The sequence below is a fragment of the Thermobia domestica genome, chromosome 7, assembly GCF_964235325.1.
Source record: "Thermobia domestica chromosome 7, izTheDome1.hap1.1, whole genome shotgun sequence".
Lineage (NCBI taxonomy): Eukaryota > Metazoa > Arthropoda > Insecta > Zygentoma > Lepismatidae > Thermobia > Thermobia domestica.
The window spans coordinates 283423540-283450851 of record NC_137460.1 but is presented as its reverse complement, the minus strand read 5'-3'; the positions used below and the strand labels follow the sequence as shown (position 1 = coordinate 283450851).

The window sequence follows — 27312 nt, the reverse complement described above, 5'->3', positions numbered from 1 at the left end:
GGATAATACCCCTGTGTTGTTCTCCTTTCAGGGGCACGGACTCAGAATTTCTTTTGCCTAATGCGAGTGCCAATATGAAACGTTGAAAGTAGTTTTCTCTAATTCAGTGGTTCCCAAACTTTCCAATAACGGGGACCCCTTGTTCGTTCGGAAAGTGGTCTGTAGGTCCCCTTGCAACGGAATAGATGGAATAGATGGAATTACCACTGAGAAGAAAAAGATGAAGAAAAATAATGCAATAATTAGTTTATTCTAAATATACATGATTGTTTCCTAGTTAACGAAATTTCAATTGAAAATACAGTAATCTTCAAGACTGAAAATCAGTCTTTTTTCTTAAAGGATACCACTTCGTAAACAATGTTTTCAAATGTGCGATCACTAATGTGAAGAATGATTTTTTTTTCATAATTGCGTTGAAATCTGGAATAGGTTTTGTCACCATCAATCTTAGGTCCGATTCCACACCAAGACGATTTCATTTCTAAGTTTTAATACTGCAAAGAGCAGAAAATTTATGCTCACATAAGTAAGTGGTAGGGGAAGCCATCAAATGTTGCGATGCCTTTTCATACAACTCTTTATGCTCACAGCGCACAAGCAACCAAAAGTTACAAAGTTCATTTTTTAAAAGTTTAGCCATGAATTCCCAAGATAGTTCCAATAGCTGTTCTTTTCTGTGTTCGAAACATTCATAATTTGTACGTCATGTATTTCTACTATCACCGACCCGAAGCTCATTTTGAAAATTTTAAAAAAGACATTTGGAAGAGACAGACATAATATCAAACTTTATTAACCAAACCTCGTATATAAAAGGAACAATCTCGAAGCTTTCTTCATCAGTTTTGTATTTCGTGCATCTGTGTTGGTAGGTCTCATTTTGATTCTTACGGTCATATATGGTCGAGGAACAAGGACTGTTCACGTGTGAATTACATGCTTGGTAAATGTCCTTTTGGGTCTGATTTTGGGACAATCACTTTCAACCTACGCACTTTTAATACCAAAAGCTCATTGGACAACAATTCTGATCCCGACGCTAGGAGCGAAAATCGGGATTTCCCCGTTGACCATATACAAGCTTTGGTTTGCTAAATAGAACTCTCACTGTGTGTTTAGTACGCGTGCCTGTTTGTTACTTCGAAGAGCACCCACCAAGGCGTGTGGGGTGCCGTGTTCTAAAGATAATACGCGGTCCCCTTGTATGGGTTGAGCTTCGCACGTTGAATCGCCGTTGGCATATGTGAGAGTTAATTTTCAGAGTTTATCAACAATGATATGTTACGCATCTGTACAAAAAAGGTCATTCTAACAGTGTGTCGAACTCTCATATAAAATGACTCGTAATAACATTTACGTGTTAACGCTTTAACATTCGTTTGTGGCCTCAGCTCGGATGGTCGTTTTATTTCTGCCAGTAGGGAATTACATTGAACCTTCAAGACTAGTTGAAGCAGCGCCGAACTTATTTCGGCTCTAGTACAGGAACTTTTGTGGATCTTGTTTACATCTAGGGGATTTGACGCCAGGACCCGAGTTGTACACTCTAAATACAGTACCCACTATTTCAGAGGTACAAAACGGCCTTGTATCAGGTACAATGTACGTCTGATTTCTTAGCTACAAATATTTTTCATAGGTACTAAAGCTCGTAATTTCATGGGTACAAAACCTAATTTCATGGGTACATGTATAGTCAGAAACAATATTAAGTATAGGTTGGAGCTATAATTTCATATACTTTCAACCTATACTTAAGTTAATATTGTTTCTGACTGTGCCTATTACATGGAGCTGCAGTGGCTCAGTGGTAGAGCGTTCACCTCTGGTGCATGGGGTCTCTGGTTCGACTCTAGGTCGCGCCAAGTGAACTTTGTGGTAGGCAAACACCGTGTGCTTGGGTTTCCTCGGGGTTCTACCATTTCCTCTCTCTTTATTCTACAATTTCATTCATTTGTTATCATTGCCGTCTTTTTTAGCCTAACCAGCATAAGCGTGGAACGTAAAACTCAAAGATTTCATTTCATTTTTTACCTGTTTTATTGATAAACATAAGTTGACTCAATCAATATCTAGATTACAACACTTAACAACATTTGCTATTATAGGTCGTAATCTAAGCATTTTCCAGTCAACATTAAAAGTCGCAATCACTCTGATTAACATAAATATGCTAAAAAAGAAATGTGATGGTTATGTATAAAACTTAGATGGGCTCGTGAAAACTTTCGTAACGTGAGTCTGTTGCCCATTTCACAAGTAGAAATATTGGTTTAATCTATTAAAAAAAATAATGGAAACAAGGGTCATGTGTAGCATCACCTTTAAGACTAGATTTCAATAGAAATTCAAAGGCAAAGTCAGATTTTCAGTATTTGTACCCTGCTACTTTTCAGAGATGACTTTATTAATGATATTGAAATTAGGAACAATATGAAACTGGTTACATAAACAGTAATAATGAAAACTCATTTTTTCAATAAAGTTCTGATGATATACTATCACAAAATGAGGTGGGCTCCATTTTCCATTTAAGATTATTTTCAGACAAATTCAACAGAGCTGCCTCCAAAATGGCCTACAGAACACATTATACTGCTAGAAATTTTCCGCATCCAACTAAACCAATTTAGAATTATTCCTCTTTCACTTCAGAATATACAGTAATCAGGGTGGCTCTAACTTTGACTTACTTTGTACCGTATCATATATGAATATACCTTGTACTTTGTTCCTTATTATAAACACAAATATTTATTCGATTTGAAATGTTTGAATACATTTTATATTAATACTAAAGTACGGCCATTCGTCCTACTGGAAGGATGCGCCTTCTGATTTAAAAATGGAGAATCTGTCCTCCCGGAAGAATATGAAACTCCTATAAGAGGTATTCTGCAAAAGAACGAATATCAGTGTGATATTATCCATCAAACATCACCTTCGGAAAGCATCTCACTTTTAGTGAACGAACAATCGTAACTTTTTTTTTTTTTTTTTTAAAGATTGGATGCCATACAGAACTGAGACTTCTCTTTTTTCTTACTGATGCTTTCTATGCTGCCACAAATATACAAAGTCCTCTTAACTGTGGGAAAATATTGTAGTACCTTTTGGACGTTCAGTCCTTTCTGAAGGATGTTTAAGTTACAAGTTTTCTGATGAAAGCAATGAAAATACTTAAAAATATCATCGATTATATTTTCGACATCAAAGCTTTGCTTTTATCAACCCAAATAAAACAACATAACAGCTGAGCAATGCAAATACCTTCCATTAAAAGCTAAGATTTTAGCTTTTGATAAAACTTATAAAATTTACTTGGGGCAAAATGCCACATATTTTTCTTCAAGCTGTGGATTAGGAAAAAATGAAGAAAGAATACTTCAGTTTGCGCGTGCGGACCCAAACCGATTAAAGCATCCGAAATTGAATAAAGCAGATCCGAAAGCTACGCGAAAAATTTGAAGAACAACCAAGGACCAGACTGTTTTGTTGAATTGGGGGAGGGGGCGCTGATAATGCAAATTTGATGTTTTAACCTTTTGTTCACAATTTTTGCTGCTACATTATATAATCTTATTAAGTAATAAATAAACATTCTTATTTTAAAATGAAGTGCTAAAAATACTTGATATACAGGAACATAATTCAAGTAATACAAAACAAGTTTATTGCTATTGTTTAATTGTTATTCTTGCAGTTGTTTTCGTTATAATATTTAGTATTTTATATGGTTTCTGCAGTACGCTGCGTTTAATATTTCTTTGTCACATGTCAAAATTTTTTTGCAAGTCCCAGAAATTGTCCAAACCATGTTGGGTATAATAAATTCTTAACGTAATAAATACATAAGAGCAGCAGGGATGTCTCTTCGATATCACGGCTGTTTCTCCATTTCCTTTCCACAGCATTTTGGACTCGGCAGTATAGAATAGGGTTGGTCCTTGAGGCTTTCAAGGTTTCTGGAAACGATGCCTGTAATATATATATCCAAAGGAATGAGTTTAGATATGTTTCATAAAATATAAAGAACACAGTACATATTTAAATAAAGAAATAAAATCACGAAATAACAATGCTGTGCAAAATATGCAATAATTATCTTATCCAGTGTAGCTACATCTAAATTGAAAAGTTGTTTACAGACTATCGTTATGTAGACGACACGTTAATTCTCTATAAAGACAACAAAAAAATAGAAGTACTCCTTAGAATGTTTAACAATATTAATTTTAAAAAAGGAAATATGTTATACTTTGGTACGTTGTTTTAGTGGTAACACTACAAAAACTTATAACTTTACTTTGAAATTCGATTGTTCTTGGTAAAATTCTGTATTTTCGTCAGAGTTTGTCCATGTGGGCGCAGCTCAGCCAAAAAAGGTGGTTTTTTTTTTCGGGTTGGAAACACCTGAAAAAAACCACCTGGTTATTGAGCTTTTGATGAGTATATTAGTCATACAACTAAGGGGATCACATTGAAAGTGATTTCTACAAAATTTGGACTGTTTGGCATACTACATCATTCAATATATACTAATTAAGTCTTTTCTATGACCTTTGTAAAGTACTGAATGAATTTTTAAAAACTCAGCTTGAGATAATTATGGAATTAATTGAGATAACTATACAAATTAATGCACAGATTATGCTTATATTTGAAAAAAATGAAGTCTTTGAGTTTTACGTCCCATAGTTATGGTTTGTGGGCTAAAGGAGGCTGTGATGAAGAGAAATGAACGAAATGGTGAAATGAAGAAAGTGGGAGGAAACGGGAGAACCCCGAGAAACGGTGATTGTCCTCCACAAAGTCCACATGGCGCGAGCTGGGATCGAACCAGGGACCTCAAGAACCGGAGGTGAACGCTCTACCACTGAACCACCGCGCCCCCTTGTTGCAAATTATGACAATGAGAATCTTGAAATATAAATCATATTTTAACACTTTTACCCACTTACATTTAGATATTTTGAAAAATAAATTAAGTCCGAGAAAACCGATACAGGCGTAGGTGGGTTGTTTTTTTAAACCCTGATTTTAGTAGCTCTCGACTTTGTCTGGGTACGATGCTATTAGCTGTTAAATTCCTAAAATCCACAAACAACCATGCTCCAGTGAGAATCGAACCTGGAACATTGAAGTAAGCGGAATGATACTTAAAACCGCACGGCTAATGCGGTCAACTCTCGTTCTCATTTACAAAATCAAGCAAAAGGTGCTACAAGACTTCTTTCTGAACTGCAAAATTGGTTTCAAAGTACTTTTATATTCTTATGTGCAATAGATGTAATCTGTTGGTCGTAGAAGGATGTCAGAAGGAAAAGAAAAAATGTATACAATTAAAATATATTAAAAAAACTACAGTAATTCCGTGGGAAAAGAGCGGCAGATCGAGGAAAGATCTATGTAACTTTAGATAAGTATGGTTTCATGTGTTAAATTTAGAATTTTTAAATGAATATACAATGAATTTTATGTTGAGCATTCACTGATAGAGCAATTCCAGCAATTTCTTCAAAAGTGATGTGTGATTGGAAAACAAAACTAGTACACTTGATTAAAGGCATTGGTACAGTAATTAAATAATTGGAAGTTTACTAAATGTAATAATGTATACAGGTACCTATAATTATTATTGCTCCTTAAAGATAGCAACACATTACCATTTTAATGGTAAGAGAACATTTACTTGATTTTTAAAATATCAAAGCGATTATTTATTAAAACATACTTCGATTTTGCTGCTATCTATGTCTCATAAAATAACGAATTACTTATTGAGATCACAACGCAAAGGCGAAGATTAATCAAATTGCGGTCCCAATTCCAAGCACTCCTATTCAAAAAAAAAAAAAAAAAAAAAAAAATGAAGAATATCCTTCTGTATCCTACTGCCATATTACCAGATTTTACTACAATGCATGAGTATTGCATAAACAGGCTATTCAAAATTCCTTCTCCAATTTACTGTAATTACTGATGACGATCTTAAAGACATCCGAAACATTGATGTTGCGATTTCTAATAAATTTATTTTCAAAATAATAAAAAATTGCAAAAGATAAAAATAAATGGTTAAAATTTCGTACAATACTATTACCTATGTTAAAGGGTTTAAAAAGTCGACACTGGCCGTATTTAAGGCACCATTACAGCATTTGCCTAGTACGACTGAGATAAACCAGGGATAAGCGGTAGCTGAGCGCGAACCCAGGAACTTCCTAAAACGAAGCCAACGCTCTACTCAACTGCCCTACGCTCACTCGCTAATATAAATCAAAACTTAAATATAATTACCCCTAACTCAAGTTCATTTGGAACGACACGGGTTTGTTGCTTCTCTTTTGACAACAGTTTTTGCTTCTTTCTTCCTCTGTCAATCTTCTTATGAAAATACCTTACGAAGAAGAAGAGGAGAGAACTGTCACTTTTATTTTACCAATAATAAACTAATTCTTAATTATAAATCAAAATAAAAGTTAGTGTGCTTTAAATATGAAGCAACACATTTGTATTATAATCGCGCTATTTATTCCTATTGCATCAGACAGCTAAACATTTTCCTAGTAATCGATGTCTACTTTCGGAAAAAGATCTACTTTCATATCACTGTGTTGCATAAGGACGTTAAGCCCAAATAAAATTATTTATATCCATATGTAATCTAAATAAATTAAGAAATTTCTTTAATCCAAAACACCGCTTGAAAAGAAATATATATATATATATATATATATATATATATATATATATATATATATATATATATATATATATATATATATTGGCTGACCATGTGTAGCAGACAGATACTGGCACCCAACAAAATATTTCCCACCAGCTGTATCGAGTAATATTATATGTTAGTAGCGTAAGTAATTTTGGGGGTCTTATAAATTACACACGAGTAGAATCACAGTATTTACAGACAAATTGTTGAGTGGGTCAGGAAAGTTTAACGAAATTATATTTGTCGGTTTGTTTAGTTTGAGATATTGCATTCCCTATTTGAGTTTGCGATACTGAGCAAGAAACACTGAAATTTCGAAGGAACCGTATATTTTATTTTTGTTTGGCCAAGTTTAAGCTATCACCGTTCATAAAAAAAGACAGAGAGAACTGTGTAAGTTGTAGGCCCAGTTGCTAAATTTTCCTTCGATCGCTTTTACGTTTTTTTTCTACGAACTCTTGTGGAATATCAGCTAGGGCCAGGTTAATTTAAGTCCTTTCAGTTTTCGTCGTTACTTTCGTGATATAGGCCTATGAGGTGAGGGAAAGGATAACCCCTCCCCCATGATATTGCGAGTTTTATTTGCCGCATTTTGATAAAACTGCCTTCTCTGTGTGCACATTGTGTATGTTTTTTGTCATGTACTTGTACAAGGACTTCGAGGTATTCGTAGAAGGTAGAGGGGTGCAACGTTGTGACTGGTGTCCTAGGGAGAAGGGAAAATTAATGTTATATAGAGATGTAAAAAACCCGTTTTTTTTTTGAATCGATGGTTTTTTCACATAAATAGCCAGCTTTTTGGGGGAAAAAACGAGAATTTTGGAAATTTTGGCTTTTTTCATTTTCATGATTTTTCTATCTAAATAGCTTTCTTATAGTATACTAACTAACTAACTAACTCTATGGCCTATGGAACCCGGAGGTTCAGTGCCGCGTTCACAAAAGCTCTCCACTGGCTTCTATTCTTAGCTAATTGCATCCAGTTTCTACCTTGTATTCCTATCTCTCCGAGATCCATCTTAATATTATCCTCCCATCTGCGCCTAGGTCTTCCTAATGGTCGTTTTCCTATGGGTCTACCAGTCAAGACTGAAAGCGTTTCTACTTTCTTCCATTCTAACTACATGACCTGCCCACCTAAGTCTCCTAGACTTGACGACCCTAACAATGTTGGGTAAACCGTATAAACTGTGTAGTTCCTCGTTATGATCTTCCGCCATTCCCCATTCTCGTTCCTCTTGGGTCCCAATATTCTTCTCAGGATCCTGTTCTCAAATACTTTCAGTCTATGTTCTTCCCTGAGAGTAAGCGACCATGTTTCGCAACCATACAGAACAACAGGCATGATTATCGTTTTATATATTTTAAGCTTCAAATTTCTCGACAGAATTCGCGACGACAAGAGATTTTGAACCGAATAGTAACACGAATTCCCTGCTTTTAGTCGACATTTAATTTCTTCGTGAATATGATTTTCGTCTGTTAATATTGATCCTAAATATTTGAAAGTATCCACTTTATCAAAAGTATTATTTAATATTTTAACGCCTCCATAATTTGCAGTACTACGGTCGCGACGCACTTCCATGTATTTAGTTTTCTCTACATTTACTTCTAAACCCATGTCCCTGCAAGCGTTTAATAAAATCTCTGCATTTATTTCTACTGTTCTCCTATCATCCCCTATTAAATTTACACTTCCACTTCTATTCGATTGGGTTCTGGAATATACGGTTCTGCGGTGTGTATCTCCTTTTCTCCACGCACATTAGTTTTTGGCTGCTTGTTCAGCAAATCGTCAAAGGAGATATTATTGCTGCTACCAGGTAGTGATCAGTGTCACAATCAGCCCCTCTAAACGACCGGACGTCAATTATGCTAGATTGTCTTCTTCTATCTACTAAAACGTGATCAATTTGATTATGTGTTTTTCCGTCTGGTGATGTCCAAGTGTATTTATGAACGTCGCGATGTGGGAATTTTGTACTCTTCACAATTAGGTTTTTGGATGTTGCAAAGTTCACGAGTCTAACACCGTTGTCATTACTTTCCTTATGTAAACTTTCGTTCCCTATAATCGGTTTGAAAATATCCTCTTGTCCTACCTTCGCATTGAAATTCCCTAATAGAATCTTCATATGGTATCGCGGGAGTTGGTCAAATATCCGTTCCACTTCTTCGTAAAAACTATCTTTTATATCGTCACCCTTATCTTCAGTTGGAGAATATACATTTAAAACAATAATATCACACCACCGTCCCTTAAGAGTTATAAAAGAAAGTCTGTCAGTAACGAATTCAACCCGTTTAATTGCTGGTAATATTCGTTTGTGAACGAAAAACCCTGTTCCTAACTGGTGATTTTTATTTCCTTCCCCGTAAAATAAAGTAAAATTTCCGGAATTATCAGATCCATTTCCTTCCCACCTAACTTTCTGAACTCCTACTAAGTCCATCCTGTATTTCTCTAACTCACTCGTTACAGATTTTAACGCGCCTGCCCTATAAAGACTTCTAATATTTCATGTTCCAAACCTCATGTCCATTTTCTTTTGCTGATGTCGTGCCAAGTTATCAGTCCTTGTCCGAGGCTTTTGTGAATGTTTCTGAACAAGTACCTTTTTTTACAGGATGAGGGTGTTAGCCTTACCCAAACCCCCAAGCTGGAGGACAACTCCTAGTCGTCTGTCCGCGACTGCTTATTCAGTATATTCGCAGCTAACCTCTATATCTAGAGGCCTCTATATATATCGATCCGCAACCTGAGGACGCGCCATGCCGTGGTGACAGGAACCCACGTTATTTCTTATAGTATATTCTATAGTTAAGAATTCCATGACCTGAATGCAATATTTCGCTCTGAAATTCACCATCAAGATGGATGGAGCACATGTTTTACGAATTAAAGCTAACATGAAGAATGTAGTATTTGAGGACAATTTTAGAGGCTATTTAACTTTATTTTAACTTTTGAGTTATCGACATCTTTTTTCTTCTCTAGATCATTTTAGTTTGTCATCCATGTTTCATTTCTAAGAGCTTAGTACTCTAGCTTCTAGCACAAAAGTTAAACTTGCCCGTTTTTCTATTTATCCGTCAAAGCATACGTTTTTCAATATACCCGTCAAACCGTACTTCCACATTTCTGTTAAACTGTAGCTGTGAAGTGATTTAGCAATAATTTTCCGAACACAATCTTGAATACCAATTTATACAAATAATCAGTAGCGAATTTAGAAAAGTACTTTAGGAGGGGTTTTTCTGATTGTTTCGTTTTCTAAAAAGTCCTAATTTTATTTGGGAGGTGCTTGAAGTTTATGAGTACAGGCATAACTAATATTTCGTTTCGTTTATATGTTTAGCAAGAATCTTCCGGATACAACCTTAAAAATAATTTTATACTGAGAATCAGAGGCGGACTTAGAAAAGTATTTTGGGAAGGGTTTTTCATACTAATGTTTAGTTTTCTAAACAATCGTAATTTTTATTTGAGAAGAGCTTAAAGTTTATGAGTAAAAGCATAACTAATAGATATTTTGTTTGTTGCACACATTCCGTAACTTTGGGGAACGGGCTTCGGTCCGAAAGACCGCCCTCTAACCTTCGCAAAACCGTCATTGCTGATAATTAGTAATAATAACGATTTATAAACAATAAGAAAGGAAGTCGGCCAACTCACGGTACACGCACTATTTCTACATTCACAGATGGAATGAAGAAAAGCATTGTCAGAATGGTCGAATGCTGGTTGAATCCCTGACTTCCCGATAGAAGCGTAAAAGTTAATCACTCAGTCATGTCTGTCGTGCAGTTGTATTTAGCTTAACTTAAATATATTCCGTAGTCCTTTTTTGGGGGGGGGGGGGGATTCCGTAATGATATGTTGAATCCCTCTTGTTAAAAATTCAGAAAACTTGAGAATTGGGTAAACCGTGATGGTGGTTATATAAAACTTAACTGTAGAATTTCAAGAATATACAAAACCAAAAGCTCTAGATGTGCAGCCTTTAAGTGTATCATATAAAACTAAGTATTTCTCTTATGTTTTATTCTAATTTTATCTTGTTTCAGAAAGAGGGTTTGAAATATTTTGAAGTAAAAATACTACATACTATTTTGCTAGTTATTTGTGTATTTTTTTTAAAAGAAGTGTTTACTTTTAGGGTGGGCTGGTTTAACCAACTTTTTTTTAATAACTGGTTTAAACCATAAAAATAAAAAGAATGAAAAATGCGAATCGTGTGAACGTCATGGTGACCCTTCCAGATATCAAACCACCTGCAATAGTTTTATTTCCTTTTCACCTTTTTTCAAGGTGTCTCATGATCAATTCTCGGTCGAACAAACCAAGTAGCGGTTTGGATGTCACTTTAAGCGAAAGTCTTCTCCTTGATAACCTCGGTATTACGTAAGGATGTTCAGCCTAAACGTACAAAACGATACCAAATTGTATATTTTTCCTTGCCTGAATGCCTGTTGTTTTATAAAGAATCCAAAATTGCTTAAATATATTGATAGAAATTGGCAAAATTTATCGATTGCCTACGTAGCTTCCAGCATTAGATTGGATTGCACTTTCAATGATATCTATGTATTAAATTTATAATTTAATACCTCAGTTTTAGCGTACTGATTATGATACGTTGACCTTTAAATTTTACATGCTAAGCAATAACAGGGATTTCCCGTTATTGTCTTACATTTCAAGTAATGACGGGATTTTCCCGATGGCTAGGGCGAGAGATTCTCAATTTAAGAAATTTACTGACCGGGCTTCTTTAAGCGTATGGGAGTTCTTCCGGCAAAATCTCGCTGTTGCATAATAACACAAAGGCGAAGCAAACTTATTTCTGTGAATATGTAATATAAATACATAAAGCAAAAAATCTAAATAAAAAACTGGTTTTAACATCCCCCCAAAAACGGGTTTTTGGCATTTTCAAAAACAACCATGGTTCTTGTCAACTCTGATTACTTTTGTATATAGAAAATTGAAAAATTTTTATTATATACATTGGTTAATTTTGTGGAATTCATAATGTAAATATGTTGAAGAAAAATGGTTTGAAATATCTTTTCGAAATTCATAGTTTATTTTCGAGATTTTATATTATTATCAGCACCAACCACTAATTAAATGACTTTTTGTGTTATAGAGAAGCGAAACAAAGTCTCCTTTATCAAATTAAAGCAGAATTTTGAGAAAAAGCCCAAAATTTCCCAAGCAAAAAAGAGAAGCAAAAAAAAAACGAGTTTTTTTCCAAAAACGGCGGTTTTTCCCGAGCCCTTGCTTCTCTAGCGTTATACCGAGGACTACAAAAAAACACAAAAAAGTACTAAATTGTAAAGCACTTGGTTAGATTACATTACGTTACTTGAGGCTAGGTCAGGTTGTTACCTTCAAAACAGAGCCATGTAAACTTTTAGGATTTACATGGCATAAAAAATTTACTATTGCGTACAAACACGGCGTACGGATTTATGCTACAGTGCGTCCAGAGGAAGCAGGCGTGTCAGCGATGGTGGGTATGCGAGTTGGTAGTGAAGCAAATGGTTTTTGGCAATGATAATAGCTTCAATAGGACTTCATATTAGTAAAGCTTCACTTGTAAACAGTATACTGTGTCTTTTACAGAATTTCAACAACTGACATTCGTTATTTTTGTGTAATTCTATAAAACGCAAACAAGGTATGTCAGAATCTTGACATATACGCGCTATTACCACACTGTCTTTTCCACCACTAAATCATAGCAAGTGTACTTCTCCACCAAACAGTCACTTCCGCCTCCGCATACAATGTCCCTTACAATATCAAACACAGCCTACAGAAATCGCTATTCCCTTCACCTGACTTTCCCTTACTCTTCCACTCAAAACCAAAATAAATTCTCCAATTCACCCTGTAAATTTCCAAATATTGGTCCGGCGATACAACACTTACACGGTAAAGTCCTTGCACAAGCACAAGGTACAGGGATTTAGTAAACGTTACCTTGAACGTAAGCACCAGAAGCCATAAACACAACCTATACAAACCAGTGTAGTGCAAGGTGCACGTAACCATGTGTATGGAATACTTACCCTTGCACTTTCAATTCCATACTCTTGATTTTCCTACATACGTTAATGGCACCCACGGAACAGTCGGAATATTATTCAGATAAAGTCACGAAAATTAGCATGTTGTGAATGTTTTTTTAAAAAAAAAAAAAAAAAACTAGATTTAAAATGTACATTTTGTAATCAGCTTAACCATGAAAAATTGTTTCAAAGGAACTATGGCATAAATTACTGTTTGACTACTGAAATATAATATACATTTTAGACAAGTTAATTCATTTAAAATATCCAGATACAATTATAAATACAAAATATTCCATTTACTTTTATATGTGACTCGTTTGATTGGTTGCTGGAATCTTTTCAATCTTCATTCAAATAATGCACAGACAACACATCAACCGAAAACACAATATGGCGTATGTTCATGTTACCTTATTGTCATGGATACATTATTCGGTACAAATTTACTGTACCCATAAATCTTCCATGTACCCACTATTTCATGGGTAAGAGGCTGAGATGCGGTGTGTACCCACTAAAGTCTTCGGTACATTGAATTCTCATAGGTACATCAGTGAAGTTCCTTCTATTTCATGGGTAATTGTGCAAAATCATGAGTACTGTTTTTAGAGTGTATCAGCAGTGGAACAACTGACCGGTGGAAGATTTATCGTGAGTAAGTGAATAATTAATTATTCGAGCCACCTAGCCACCTTTTTATTGAAGGAAAGCAAATAGAAATGAAATGAAAGGTTGAAACCATCAAATAAAATTGAAAAAATTTACTTGACCGCTTGTAATCTCTTAATGTTCTCTTAATTTGTGTAATTCAGATTCAGCAACACATTCTTTGCACAGTTTAATTAGGTTTTTTGAGTTGTATCGTAAAGTGGTTTCTTTATTATTCGTTAATATTTGTGTTGAAATTAATCATTTTCACATATTTCTATTTTACGGTCAATCGTATGTGCCCAGCTTCGGGTTTTCGATAAGATATAAGTTCGGATGTAATTGTGATTTGCCGTAGTAAAGCTGGGGTGAATGCTTAGGTTTATAGAGTTTTAACAACGGCCAAAAAAAAAAAAAAAAGAACACGATTACAAACACACAGTGACCATGACAGGACAAAATCATCAATCTTCGGATGTAATTGTGCCCGAAGATACTACTGATTTACTTGGTAAACACGACAGTATTTAGAACAGGTATTTTAGTGTTTGCGTATAGAATCCACAGTTTTAGTCACGTAGTATATGTAGCAAACTAGTTAAATTTAATTTCCTTGGAAATAGTTCAAACTTGTGAAAAAGGAAAGAGAAAATAATAAGCAGGCTTTAAATAACATAAAGTAAATTTAATTACTATAGAAATATTACTAGTATAAGTTTTTCGTAAGACATTAAGATATAACATTTTTATCTTTGTTCGCAAAGCTTTCCAACCGTCAACTTCCAATATTACGCACATATGAATAAACACCAATCAGCTGATCACAGCCGAACACACACCAATATAGACATAACCTTCTGTTTACACCTTTATTTATACTTATGCTAAGAATATTGTGAGAAAATAATTATAGGATATGTGTTAAGATATGTTAAAATAATTTAATAAGTTTTGAGAAGTGTCAAAAAAGAGAAGGTTTTGTGCAATTGAAATAATGACACATTAGTTTCAGAAAGTTGTTTGTTTACACTTTGTTGTTGAAGTTAGGCGTTCGTATTTTTCACTTTTATACTGTGAATTAGTTGTTTGTAACTTAAATAAATATAGAGAGTAGAATTACATTAGAACAAATTCAAGCATTGTTAGAGAAACAGTCTGCTAAATTAGAGCAGAAACTAGAAAATAACAGTGAACATTTAGAACATAAAATTGAAAGCAATAGATAATGAGTAGATGAATTAATAGGCGAATGCAAACAGTCAATAACAGAATCAGCAAATGAATGTAAACAGTGCATAACCAAATTAGCGAAAGAGTGGACGTAGAATTGAGTTGAATTAGAAAGTAGACTTAATGGTTTGAGTAGTATGATTACTGATTACTGAATTCAATAATACGATTACTGAAATACGTTTCGAATTAACTAGCCTAACCAAACGCGTTGAATCACTTAGGGAAGAATATAGGAAAAGTGTTGGGCAATTACAGGCATCCATACAAGCGGTAGAGATTGAGAGTAGAGAAACCACCGAGGCCCAACAGCGTGATATTGATACTTTGAAAGAGGAAGTGCAAGGGGTAAAAGGCCAAGTAGAGAAAGTAGAAGAACACTAGGTGCTCACAGACAGAAAATGCGAGATTGTTAGTTTTTGTATGAATAGACAGGAAAGTGCCGTACCCGAATTAAACGGATATGTAAAGGAACTCGAGGAAAAGAGAGGTGAGATAGGTGAAGAAGTACAAGGGCAACGGCAAATTCTAAAACTTAACAGTGAACGGTCAGATGGAACCGAACAAACCTTAGAAAGTTTTAGTGAACACCATAAAGCTACTGTTGAAATGATAATGGAGCATTTTGAGAAATTGCCCGCTGTTACCGTAAAATCTGAACATGATCAAAATATTACTCAGGAAATGAATAGATTAGAGAGAGTAGATCGTGAATTATTAGTACGACAGGAACATTTTGATAAATTGCGACAATTGCATATTGATACAAGTACGTCACCACGTAAAGAGAATCAGTTCGATCATGAGTACCCCGGCTCACATTATCAAAATGAAGGATTCAAATCCGACGGTCCCCTAGTGTATTTATGAGTATGTAATATTTGGCATAATTTGAATGAAATTTGTCGTGACTAGTGATGGGCATTGGGAATATTCCCGGTGGGAAGGAATTTAAAAATGGGAATATTCCCGGGTTTTTCCCCTGGCCTATAAATTCCCGGGAAGGAATTTATTTCCATTTCTTTAAATTATCTTCCAAATTATAAGAACCATATGACTAATTACTTTATTTTAATATATTATGATGTACTTCTAGGTTTTAAAGAATTTGGAGGTTAAAAAATTTAAAATTGACAGTACTTTATATAACTAATAATATCCCTAATAGCACAAAATCTTCCCTAGGATGTCCCATGGCCCTCCCGCCCGGGAAAACGGGACTTTCCCGGGACGCTCCCATATGACTCCTGCGACATCCATGGGACTGACACGGGAATTCCAGATGTCCGCGTTTCTCCCGGGAAACGGGACGACCCGTGGGACTCCAGCGGGAGTCATGCAGGAAGAATCCCGTAGGAAACCAGAGGATAGTCAGGCAGAACCACGTACGCGAATGGGATAATCCCGGGACGATCCCGTGGGACTCCTGAGGTATCCGTGAAATCCTGATGAGAATCCTACGGGACTTCAAACGGAAGCTCATGTGTAACCGTGTAGCATTGCACCAGAAAAGACGATGTGAATCTATTGACTGTTTTCAGGCTCTGGTTTCAGATTTGCAAACACAATGTACAGTGCAAATCAAACGGAATATGTGTTATTTCACGTGTAGCTACTTGAGAGGCGCCTTTGAAAAGCCAGAGCCTAAAAATAACCAATAGCTTCACTCTGTAATTACCGATAGAGCTATCGTGCAATACCACATGGTGGCCTGTACATGAACTTCCGCTTCAAAGTCCCAGTGAGTCTCTTCAGGTACATATTTATAGGCTATAGGCAGTGGCGTATTTACGATTTTGTTTCTTGAGGGGCTTTGCTATCTTTCGGGGGGGGGGGGGCTTTCCCTGGAAATGTGAAAATTCTGCAAGATATTTGATTTACTTTACTATACTAAGTAAGATTTCGGGGGGGCTTAAGCCCGGAAGCCACCCCCCGAAATACGCCACTGGCTATAGGTAAACATTTCAAAAGCAAATGTTTGACTCGTTGACTTGCACTCTCTATTACCGCAGTAACGTTTCCAATGATATTAGCTATGGTTAGGTAAATTTAAATTTCGTGAGAAAATATATCAATTGGTGCCTTTGGACAATCTCCTTGTTGGCGGGATAAACTGCAAAATGTAGCCAGTGGATGCTTGACGCCACATTGTATCATCAAATCCTTCAGACGTCTTCCTTGTGACAAAGTGATCTGTACGATTCAACATAGTCATATATGGGACTATGCGAAATAAGAGCGAAGATGTACCTATTTACAATATATAAGTTATCTGCATATAGTATTTTCCCACATTACTTGTAATAATAACTAACTTAGTGTTGTTCAGCTGTAAATTTCTCCTCAAGGGATAGAAAGAAAATAAGAATGGAACATGATTCAACTACGAAAAAAAAACTGCCTTTTCTGAAACATGAACCTAATTAATCATTAATAACCGAACGTCACGTTTGGATCGTAGTTATCTAGCATCTGTGTAGCAAAGAAAGATATGCTTAATAAAACAAATGGGTTACACACGTACAATCTTTTATTCAAAAGCTATCATACATGAAGGGATTTTTTCACCCTTTCAAAATATACATCTAGGGTTTTATAATGTGAGCATTTGCATGTTCATTTCAACTTCAGTCACATCGCACTTTATGTGTGTTCATTTGCCTGTCAACATCGCGCTTTGTTCATCCCTTTTCCCTACAAAATGGATAAGGAAAAAAAAATCTGTTAAAAGACGAAGTGAGTGCAAATATTCATAAAAAATTAGCCACAGAAAAATCTAATAATTACGTTAAATACGTATGGATGTATGGAAAGTAGTAGGGAGATGACACTTATTGGAATTACTCGCTTTATTATTATGATCCAGTCATAAGACAATGAGACCTGTTTTGCTTGAATTGAAAAATCTTTTCCCTAGAAATATGTAAGTACATGTGATGCTGCGAATCAGTCGCGCTTCTGACAAGAAGTGAATATAATACTAAGTATTAATTATAAACCAACAACGAACTTTAAAAAGCAGAGAAAGCACACCAAGTTCGGATTTAGTTCGCATAGCGATGAATATATAAAGTTAGCCTTTAAATCAGTAATCAAGCCAAAAGGCAAAGACAAGCAACATAGCTAACTGTCCAGGCCAATCGAGGCACACACACATTCCAGTTCGAGCTTTGGATAATGACGTTTGTCTCTTTTATTCATTGTTGAACATTACTATCCCTTGACGTAAGTAAAAAATTGTTTCAACGAAAGAAAAAAAAACTGTATCCATTGAATTCATTTACTTTCTTTTGTATCAGATGTCATGTAAAAAGTGGAAAACGGAACATATGAAGCCAAATTACTAGCATTACTTTGTTACAAACCTTGAGATAGAAGTTAGAAACGAGCAACTAAGTAATAAACAAAATACAATATTGATACAAGTATTTGCAATAGGATGACCAAAAATTACCCGAACCGTACAAAAAAGAACAAGATTTCCGCTGGACACACACACACATACACACACACACACACACACACACAATGAAGATAATGTGAATCAACTGTGGTGTAGAACAGGATGTCTACTGGTACTTGAAATACTGATATTTGGTTTTCTTACTGGAAATATTGGAATGTACTGGAAATTATTGTCTAATACTGGAGAAATATAAAGATTTCCTTTGAGACCCTTCAAGATGGCAGTCCCATTATCTGGGTGTAGGTGATGATAAAATTAATTGGTCAAACATTGAAAGAACTTGGTAATTCGAGAAAGAAAATCAATAGTGTTTCCTTTTTTTCTTTTAAACCCACTAGTTTCTATGCATTCTTTCCATCAGAATATTGAAGAACTAGCTTTATCAACACATTTTAGAGCTTCTTGAATATCATAGTATGACATTTTTTTTTTAAATCCAGGCTGGTGTTTTGAAAATTTGTAAGTCTAGACGTCAACTCCAGTAAACACCCTGTAGAATCCCGAAGGACGATCGCCCCCAAGCAGTCTTTTGGCATGTTTATAGTTTATGTGAAAGTATATCGTGTAGGATTTCTTGGGACATGGCAAAACAACATTAAAAACGAAGACTGCCTGACCTGTATGGAGAAAAAATACAGAACTATAATAATTACAATAGCCATCTACACTGGCGCGCGTTAGTCATAAAACGTATTTAGTAGACACATCCCACTTCGTAAATGGGTTTCCATGCCTATCGCGGGTGCGTTACACATGCAAAGAGAGTGTATTATTAATTTTACAACGACTTTTCTGAACTATTAAGTAGGGTCGCACAATGGTGTCTTTGGTGCGACATCAACAATACATTATAATACAGAATAATTTTCTGTATTATAATTGATTGCTTGAAGCTTCCGTTCACCACGTCGACTAAGCAAGAGCAAGCAATTTACAAACCTAAAAGTGTCAATATGTTACTTACGTTTCTCTCTTTTCATTCTTTCCGTTGCGTGACGAAGCCAGCTTTGAACTGGTCTTTTGATCTCAGCATCTGTAGCAAATTTGCTGGACGCGTGTTGCCTCACTGTCTCTGGAAATATAATATTGCTGAATGAGAAAAACTGGCAAATTTCTGCAATAGATATGTGTGATAACAAGAAGGAATATGAAATATTCGACATGCATTTCAATAGGTGAAATGAGGTTCCAAAAGTTATGGGATACAAAGATAATAGGGCTATCGTGCTATGCCTTCTCGAGCATGGCGAGTGCAGCAACTTGGAATGGCATGGACTCGACAAGTCGGTAGAAATCCTTCATAAAGTCTTGGTTGTTGGCTATTATGACGTGATTGTTGCAAGTAAAACGTGTGCACAAATGGTTCGTACGATGATATCGTACATGTTTCTATTAACTTTATGTCCAGCAGTATAGTTGGCCGATTCATTGTTTAGAATGCTCTGCAAATCAATCGCGAATAATTTTGGCTTGCTGATATTTTCTAGGTCAATCGGACTCGAGGATCCAAGAATGCCAAATAAACACGCACCACATAATTACAGGCCACAAGCTTGTAACTGCCTTGTTGACAACTTGAGTCTACGGCGTCTAGAGTCTCCGCCACATACGCACTCTACCATCAGTTCGTATCAACTGGGATCATGATCAGTATGGCTATCCGGCATATTGGCAGTTATCAAGAGCAACACACACATTGATAGTTTTCGTCGTAGAAGCAACATCACGGTCAATGACCTTTTACAGAAGTTCAAGTAACAGAAGTCGAGTGCTATGTGCATTTATATTTGTTTTCCGCAACACATGAAGTAGTTCTATACCGCTATCCCATAACTTGTAGGACTTTAGTGTATTTCAAAAACAACATCCTAATTTTATTTAAAATCACGAAGCATTTCAGACACGTGGTAGCTTGTAATTCTACCTTATAACTAAGTTTAGAGGTTTTTCAAAACATGAGAAATATTTGTGTACTATACCATACTTCATTCTTATCGAAGTTGGTTGTTTTCAATGTTTCAGTTAAAAATATTTCTCGGACATTAAGAAACACCAAAAAAATACTCAATATATTGTACACATAGCGAGAACATATACCATTATATTCACGATACATACTAAGATTTATCGCACAACAAAAAATTTTCGAAGACTGGGCTTCGGCTAAATGTTTGTCTCCGACGGTGTGGACAAGAAAAAAAAAAAAGAAATTAAATCAAGATGAAAAAGAAAGAAATAAAGCAAATTTTTTAGGCACTCAAGGTGTATCTGACACATTCAAGCCGGTTGTCTGGTTGTGTAGATTCATTAGTTTCATTTGGTGTCTCTTGTGGTTTGTTTTTTGAAAAATGTTGATTGATTTGTCTCTTGTAGGTATGGTAAATGCCTCTTTTATTGATGATTTTTTTCCGTATGTAGGTTTTTTTTAAGAACATATTGGCTGAGCACATATGTAACCATGATCAACGTTTTTAAAAAATGTTCTAGAAGGGTCTTAGCTCTTCGTAGTCTCCTGTGGCAACGGGCCTGCTACATCTTAAACATACACATATCGTTAATAAAACTGAATTAGAAACATATTTGAGGCTGGCTACTCTTTTGGGATTTCAAAACTCCCTTACTCCAAGTTTTCTCACAAAATTTTACACTAAGTTACTCAAATGGGTACTTTCGAATTTTGAAAATAAATAACACACTTCAGCTATACTATAGTGGATAAGAAGAGCTAAGTAAGGAATTGTAGAAGCATAAGAATATTTTAAATGTTACAGAAGTTATAAATATGTATCTCTATTTGGCAACTTTCAGTCTGAAGCTTAGCACAATTTACATTACCATTAGTGCACCACAAAAATACAGTAGTCTACCTCTGTATGCACGTTTACATTACAAGAAACCTAAACTAAAATGAAAACGTAAATTTCAAGATGATGATCAAAAACAAGAACTGAAAAACTGATTGATACTACTCTAATTTAAATTTAAAACTTCACAGCATGGGACCTAAACCTGCAAGCAAGTTACGCCACAAACGTTCCTTATACATTTAAAAGTGATCACCAGCATAACAAAAAATGAGTAGTAAAAAACTGCACAATTGTAAGTTAAAATACTTTGATTTGACAAATGTACATGACTCGCACATGTCCTGTTACCTATAATTTATATGTATAACATAGGAGAACCGAACTACCACTCTTCTTTTAATCACGTAATAGTTTACTTCTTTTAGTGCTCAGCCAACAGAAATGGAGATACTATCTGTCTCACCCATAAGAACAGTATGGGTTCCTTTACAATAAGTCATACAGAAACAAACTGGTTTGGCAGTGATTCTTATGTTTTCAGTTAAGCTCAAATTTCCCGTTTTTTTAAAAAAGAAATCCCTGACTTTTCCAGAATCTTAAATTCAGTGGCTTTTCGCGGTAGGTGGCAACCCTATATTTGTCGTTTGTAAGAAAACATACATTTTCTTCTCGTAACTAAATATATTCAACAAATACGGAGCTAAACATACCAAACGTCTCCTAAATGCTGGATCATTTGCAATCCTCCTCTCACACTCATAGAGGTCGTCCAGCGTTTGAAGAGGGAAATTCTCCAGCGGCGATCTTCCGTTATATTCCTCTACTCGTTGGTTATCATTCGTCTTGAACGTTCCAATAGTGTCTAACTTTTCTTCTGAAGACAATCCACTTCCCGATATGCTTTCATCATATGTTAGCCTCTGTGAAGAATATAGGGGTTCCTCCACATCTAAAGTATTACCTCGAACATTTGCTGACACGTAACCAGTGATCGGGGACGTTCCATTGTTTGATTCAATATTAACTTCCTTATCTGATGATACAGTCTTCTCACAGATAGTTAACATTAATTCATCTGTCACTTCTTTTATCCGTCTTCGTAAATGCCTCGAAGATATGCAATCTGCGCATTTTCTCTTTCTTTCCATTTCCTAGAATTAGTGAAAAAAATCAATGCTTGAAATTTCAGCAGGGCTCGCAAAAGCCATGTTTGAAAACAGAAACAGCTTTGAGTTTAAAACCAGACTTTTTTTGTTAGTGTTTAAACCAGGTTTTTTGGTTTAAATTGATTTGCTTTAATTATTTAGATTACATGTGAATAGAACTAATTTCGTTTGACCTTAGCTCCCTCGTGGCTGTATGGTTAGCGTACGCGCCTTTGATGCGGGAGACTTGGATTCGCGATGGGTGCTCATGTGACTCAGATTCCACGTTAAGCTGTAGTTGCACTGCTACTGAGAGACCCTCCACTCCAAGCCCAGATTGTCCTTAACATCTTTATGTAACAGCGGAGCCCTTATGAAGGATGGAACCTAAAGCTTAAAGTGGGATCAAATCACTTACCCAGTTTCACCCAAGAAAAACTGTCCTCCGCCTGGCCTCGAACCCAAGACCTAGCTCGACCCTCTGTAGAAATGTGTTATATTGATCTTGCGTACTTGTGAATATTTTAAGTTATTTTAGAAAGACAACTGCACAAGTGAAATCACTGTACAGATTATTGAGGTGAGCGAGCCTTTTTTTTTTTTAAACAGAACTAGTCCCAGGTATTTGGTGACCGAACTTGGCAGGATCATAGCCGACTAAGTTTCAGAACTAGAAGTTGCGAAACCTTATTGGCTACATCCACATCTTATCAATTGGACTTTTCAGTTTTAATTTTAAAGTTCCAGACTTTTTTAAGAAACAAACGTCGCTTTTAGCGAACTGGCTATTATACAGTGACAATAAAATAAATTTTAACACCATGTGCGTTGATTTCCTTGGGGTTTTCCCATTTCCTTACATTTCTTTCATTTCACCATTTAACTTATTATTATCATCAGTCTCCTTTAGCCTAGGGCATAACCATAGGAAAATTAGTATGCAAAATATCTGCTTATGAAAAATCACACCGGCACGATTAAAGCGGAGCTTTTCGATGTAAAATATATATATATACCGTTCAGCTCTGTACTCAAACTGCACAATCCCGATTCACAGAATACTATCCGCATTAGAATAAAGTGAAGTGGGCGAAGCCCAAATTCTGTTGTTCCCTAGTAAAAAATCAGATTGTAATTATGCTAAGGTACTGATTGCACCAAACCAAACAAGGTGCTTTTTACGAAAACTTGTATTTTAAGCGCATGACTTATCTTCATTACGTCATTTTTATCGATGTCTACTTTCGGAACAGCCTTTTATGTTGTGAAAGGGCTCACCAACCTCCTGTTGCATAAGGATGTTAACGCTACACAAACTTAGTTATATGTAACCTAAATGAATAAAGAAATCAATTTGAACAAAAAGTAACAATGTAAAAAAAATATGGTTTAATCAAATTCTTTTCTTTCGACAAAACATGGTTTCTGCCAACCCTGGCAATAAGAAGGATTTATGAACAGTAAGCACAATACGTTGTAGCTTTCCATTACTTTTACATCCAACACCGCCTTCCATCACTCACTGGCCGGTGTAGGACAAAAGCTCACTAGACCTTTTGTCTAAGCTGACTAAACATATAAATAAAAGAAACATATGACTCGGATAGTCATCCATATTTTTCGATTATATTTGCGAATTACCACTTTTACGTAAATCACACCGTGCAGATTAAGAATAAGGTAACCTGTTCCATCCAATATTACCCTTCACAAATATTGTTTTTCTATTTTCCTCCTCTTTTCAGAATACAACCCTCGCTCAGCTTTTACAATTTGAGTTACTGCAGTACTTTTATCTTTTCTTATATTACAAATCGTTGTCATAAAAAAATCTAAACTAGTATTTTTAATATATTAGCATTAAATTAGGTTTGCGTATTTTGCGAATAAAATACAATAAAGTGCGTGAAGAGTGCAGTTGCCTAACTGGGATGGCATTTAGTATCTCCCCCAACTCGATCCATGACTTCGGAACTGGTACTGCAGCTCAGTGAACCATTGTGCTAATGAAAGAAAAAAAACTGCGGGGTTTCTCACCCTTTTCGCTCGTTCAGCTATATTTCGTAACGCAACTAAGTCACTGTTTTTCAGGGAAGGCAAAAACCATGGTTTTTATTGAAAAAACTAAAAAAAACCGTTTTTTTGGGGTTTAAACCAGGTTTATTTGTTTAAAATTATTTGCTCTATATATTCATATCATATATGGACAGAAATAAGTTTGTTTCGCCTTGATATTATTATGCAACATCCGGGTTATGCTGGAAGGGGTCACATAAGCTTAAAGCGGAATAAAAAGTGCTTCTCGAGTTACATCCGAGAGAAATTGTCCTCCATTTGAACTCGGAACCAGGACTAATTGGCCACAAATGCGATACGTCTGCCGACTCACTCACGAAGGAATCCTGATAAAAATACGTTGTACTGATCTTTACATGCTTCTTAATATAGCTCTCAAGAGTCATTTCAGAAGGACAAAAAGATAAACAGTTGCACAAGTGAAAACATTATACTGAATTACATATGGACAATTTCAAAGTACTACGGAGTACAGAAGAACTAATTTAATTCAAGTTAGTTAACAACGACTTATATTGGTCCAAATTAAAGAAATACAACGATTTAATTTGCATATCACAAAGATACGAATTTTTAGGTCCACTTTGGCTCAGACTCATTTATACATAAATAGATATCGAAGATACTTCTCATTTCACTAAATGCCTCTCGTGGGGTCTGTATGACCCTCCCCCTCACACACAAAGTACGGAATTTCGATGCATTTTATCAATAGTAAACATTGAAACAAAACAACATTTAGAATGTTTCTTTGATTGCAATTACATAACAATAATAACTACAAAAAAAATCACAAATCAAACATTTATACTCACATAAAAAGAGTTGCTTTTGTAGTATAATCTTTTTGAGTAATGAATGAAAAAAACAGCTGGTTTAAACCAGCCAACCCTGCTTTTTTTTAATCAATATCACTACCGCAAAAGACTGGAGGAGAAACAAAAAGCAACCCCCTAATTGAATTCCATTAAGATTTTAGTTCTTCGCATAAAATCTTTCTCGTCACTGGCGCCTGATAACCCGTATCACGCTTCACAGTCTCGATATTTGGAAATTCTAACCTTTCAACCTCCGTTACGTTTTGAAGGGGTTCGACTATTATTTGTAGTTGTAATTCGCAAATATGTTCGGGGGGCTTCTAACACCGTTCGCTCGCTCAGGTAGACCTACATTTCGTAAAGTAAATAAACCACTTTTAATTGAAACATTAATATAGTGGAGAGATGTAACTCAAGCTACGTAAAAAAAAAAAAAGCCTCCACCGTACCCTTTAAACGGTTTCATTGCATCGTCTTTGCAAGTTTCAACACTATGATGAAATTTGCATGAGATACGTCAGGTTAAAATTTGTAAAAAGGCAGATTCTGCTGCGCTGCTTTTAAGTGCAACACTGTTGTGTTTGCTTAAGTCACTTCACAACAGAAAAGAAACACAAAACATATGATGAAAGCAGTTTTAATTGAAAATAATCAATGTTCATCAATTTCGCTAACACCTTGGCGGGTTAACTTTAGCAGACGGCTCTACCAAAAGAAAAATTTATAGGTCGAAAAATATTAGTAGTAAAGTAGTGAAACGGTAATATAATTGTTTAAACTCATAAACCATATGGGGCCGCGGTGGCTCAGAGGTAGAGCGTTTATCTCTGGTGCTTGGGGTCCCAGGTTCGATCCCAGCTCGCGCCAAGTGAACTCTGTGGTGGACAAACACCGTCTCCTACCACTTTCTTCATTCCACCATTTCATTCATTTCTGATCATCACCGTTTCCCTTAGCCTCGGTGCACATTCGTGAGACGTTAAACTAGATATTTCATTTCATTCAATTTCATAAACCATATGTGGTAGTAAGTAACATAGGAAAGTATGTTATGGTGGAAGTATTTGCTAAGGCAGAAGGCGGCTGAATACAAGTTAGGAACGAGATGCTAAGTGTTGTATCTGAAGATTTGGGAAATGGTTAGAAACAATGGTTGCAGTGCAAAGGCAAGGTTCTAGATTACTGGTCCCCCTTCCGATTGAGCAGTAATAAAGACAGAAAACAACGTGCCCTGCGGGGTTCTAACCCGCCTTCACTCGCTAACGCTCGCTCGGCAATACTGTATCAGTTAAATGTATAAACTTTAGTACAGAAAGAAATCTACCCATCTACTAATCCACATCGGGGACCAGTAATCTAGAACCTTCCCCATGCAAATCATGTGTCACTTCAAAGGTAGAAAACAACTTGTCCTGCGGGGCTTCTAAGCCCCTTCAGTCGATCAGCTATAAGTTTTGAGGAGCGTTTTGTAACACTAGTGCTCCAAATCTAGTAAAAAATAACTAGACAATATTTGCTCATCTTCGCTTTACCACACATATCTTAACAAAATCCCAGAGGCTGGTGCTGGACACTTAATGGCTGCTTATCAGTTTGGTACATCAGGTACAATGCAGGTTTTATGGTAAATCAGTTTGCGTGCTTATTCTTAAACTGAACGCCATAATTTCAGCATGAAATAACAGTGTGAAATAAGAGTAAGAAGGTTTTAGATAATTATTTGATACATAAAAAGTGAAAAATATTTTAAAAGATTCCGACCTATTGTAAATCTGCCCATATTAATCCATTGTTCATAGCATTCCTGCTCTGTTGAACTTTAAACATTGAGTACTACGGCTGTACGATCACCATTTCATCATTTTTTTTACAACTAGAATAACAACAACTCTTTTTTTTTTTAAATCACTAAAATTTTCATTTCACACACTTACCGAAATCAATTATACTGCAGACTAAAATCTGTTGGAACACAAAATATTCCACTAACATCTACCACTGCGTCACCGCTGAACCTCACGTATTCCTTCCAATACCACAAACCACAATGCAATTGTGACAAACAAATGACGGTTCCGAACGCGCACCACAGCACTGAGGACCAGGCGAAATTTTATGGTTTATATTTTCTTTTCTGCTGATTTTTAAACATATTCTTTTATTATGAGAGAAATACGTATAATTTTGTGATTTTCTGTTTCCCGTTGCTAGTGGCCATCCTGCGGGACAACCGTGGGATTCCCATCCATATAGACCCATGCCTGTCCCAAGCGGGACTTCCCTGGGATTACCTATTTAT

The 27312-nt window shown here is 35.7% G+C and overlaps 1 protein-coding gene across 3 annotated transcripts; it reads right to left on the bottom strand.

The window, feature by feature from the left end:
* Positions 1-3664: 3664 nt before the first annotated feature.
* On the bottom strand, positions 3665-27052 carry LOC145689086 (uncharacterized). Of its 3 annotated transcripts, none has more exons than XM_081763214.1 (3): positions 21685-22562; positions 19132-19239; positions 3665-3981 (listed from the first exon to the last, which is right to left on the bottom strand). In XM_081763214.1, exons 1-2 carry the CDS (start codon positions 22120-22122, stop codon positions 19231-19233), a joined length of 447 nt encoding a protein of 148 aa, XP_081619340.1. In that variant the 5' UTR covers positions 22123-22562; the 3' UTR covers positions 3665-3981; positions 19132-19230. The 3 variants fall into 3 exon arrangements, with proteins under 3 accessions (XP_081619340.1, XP_081619341.1, XP_081619338.1); XM_081763215.1 differs by lacking the exons at positions 3665-3981; positions 21685-22562 and adding exons at positions 17214-17395; positions 26948-27052; XM_081763212.1 differs by lacking the exon at positions 3665-3981 and adding an exon at positions 17214-17395.
* Positions 27053-27312: the final 260 nt, after the last annotated feature.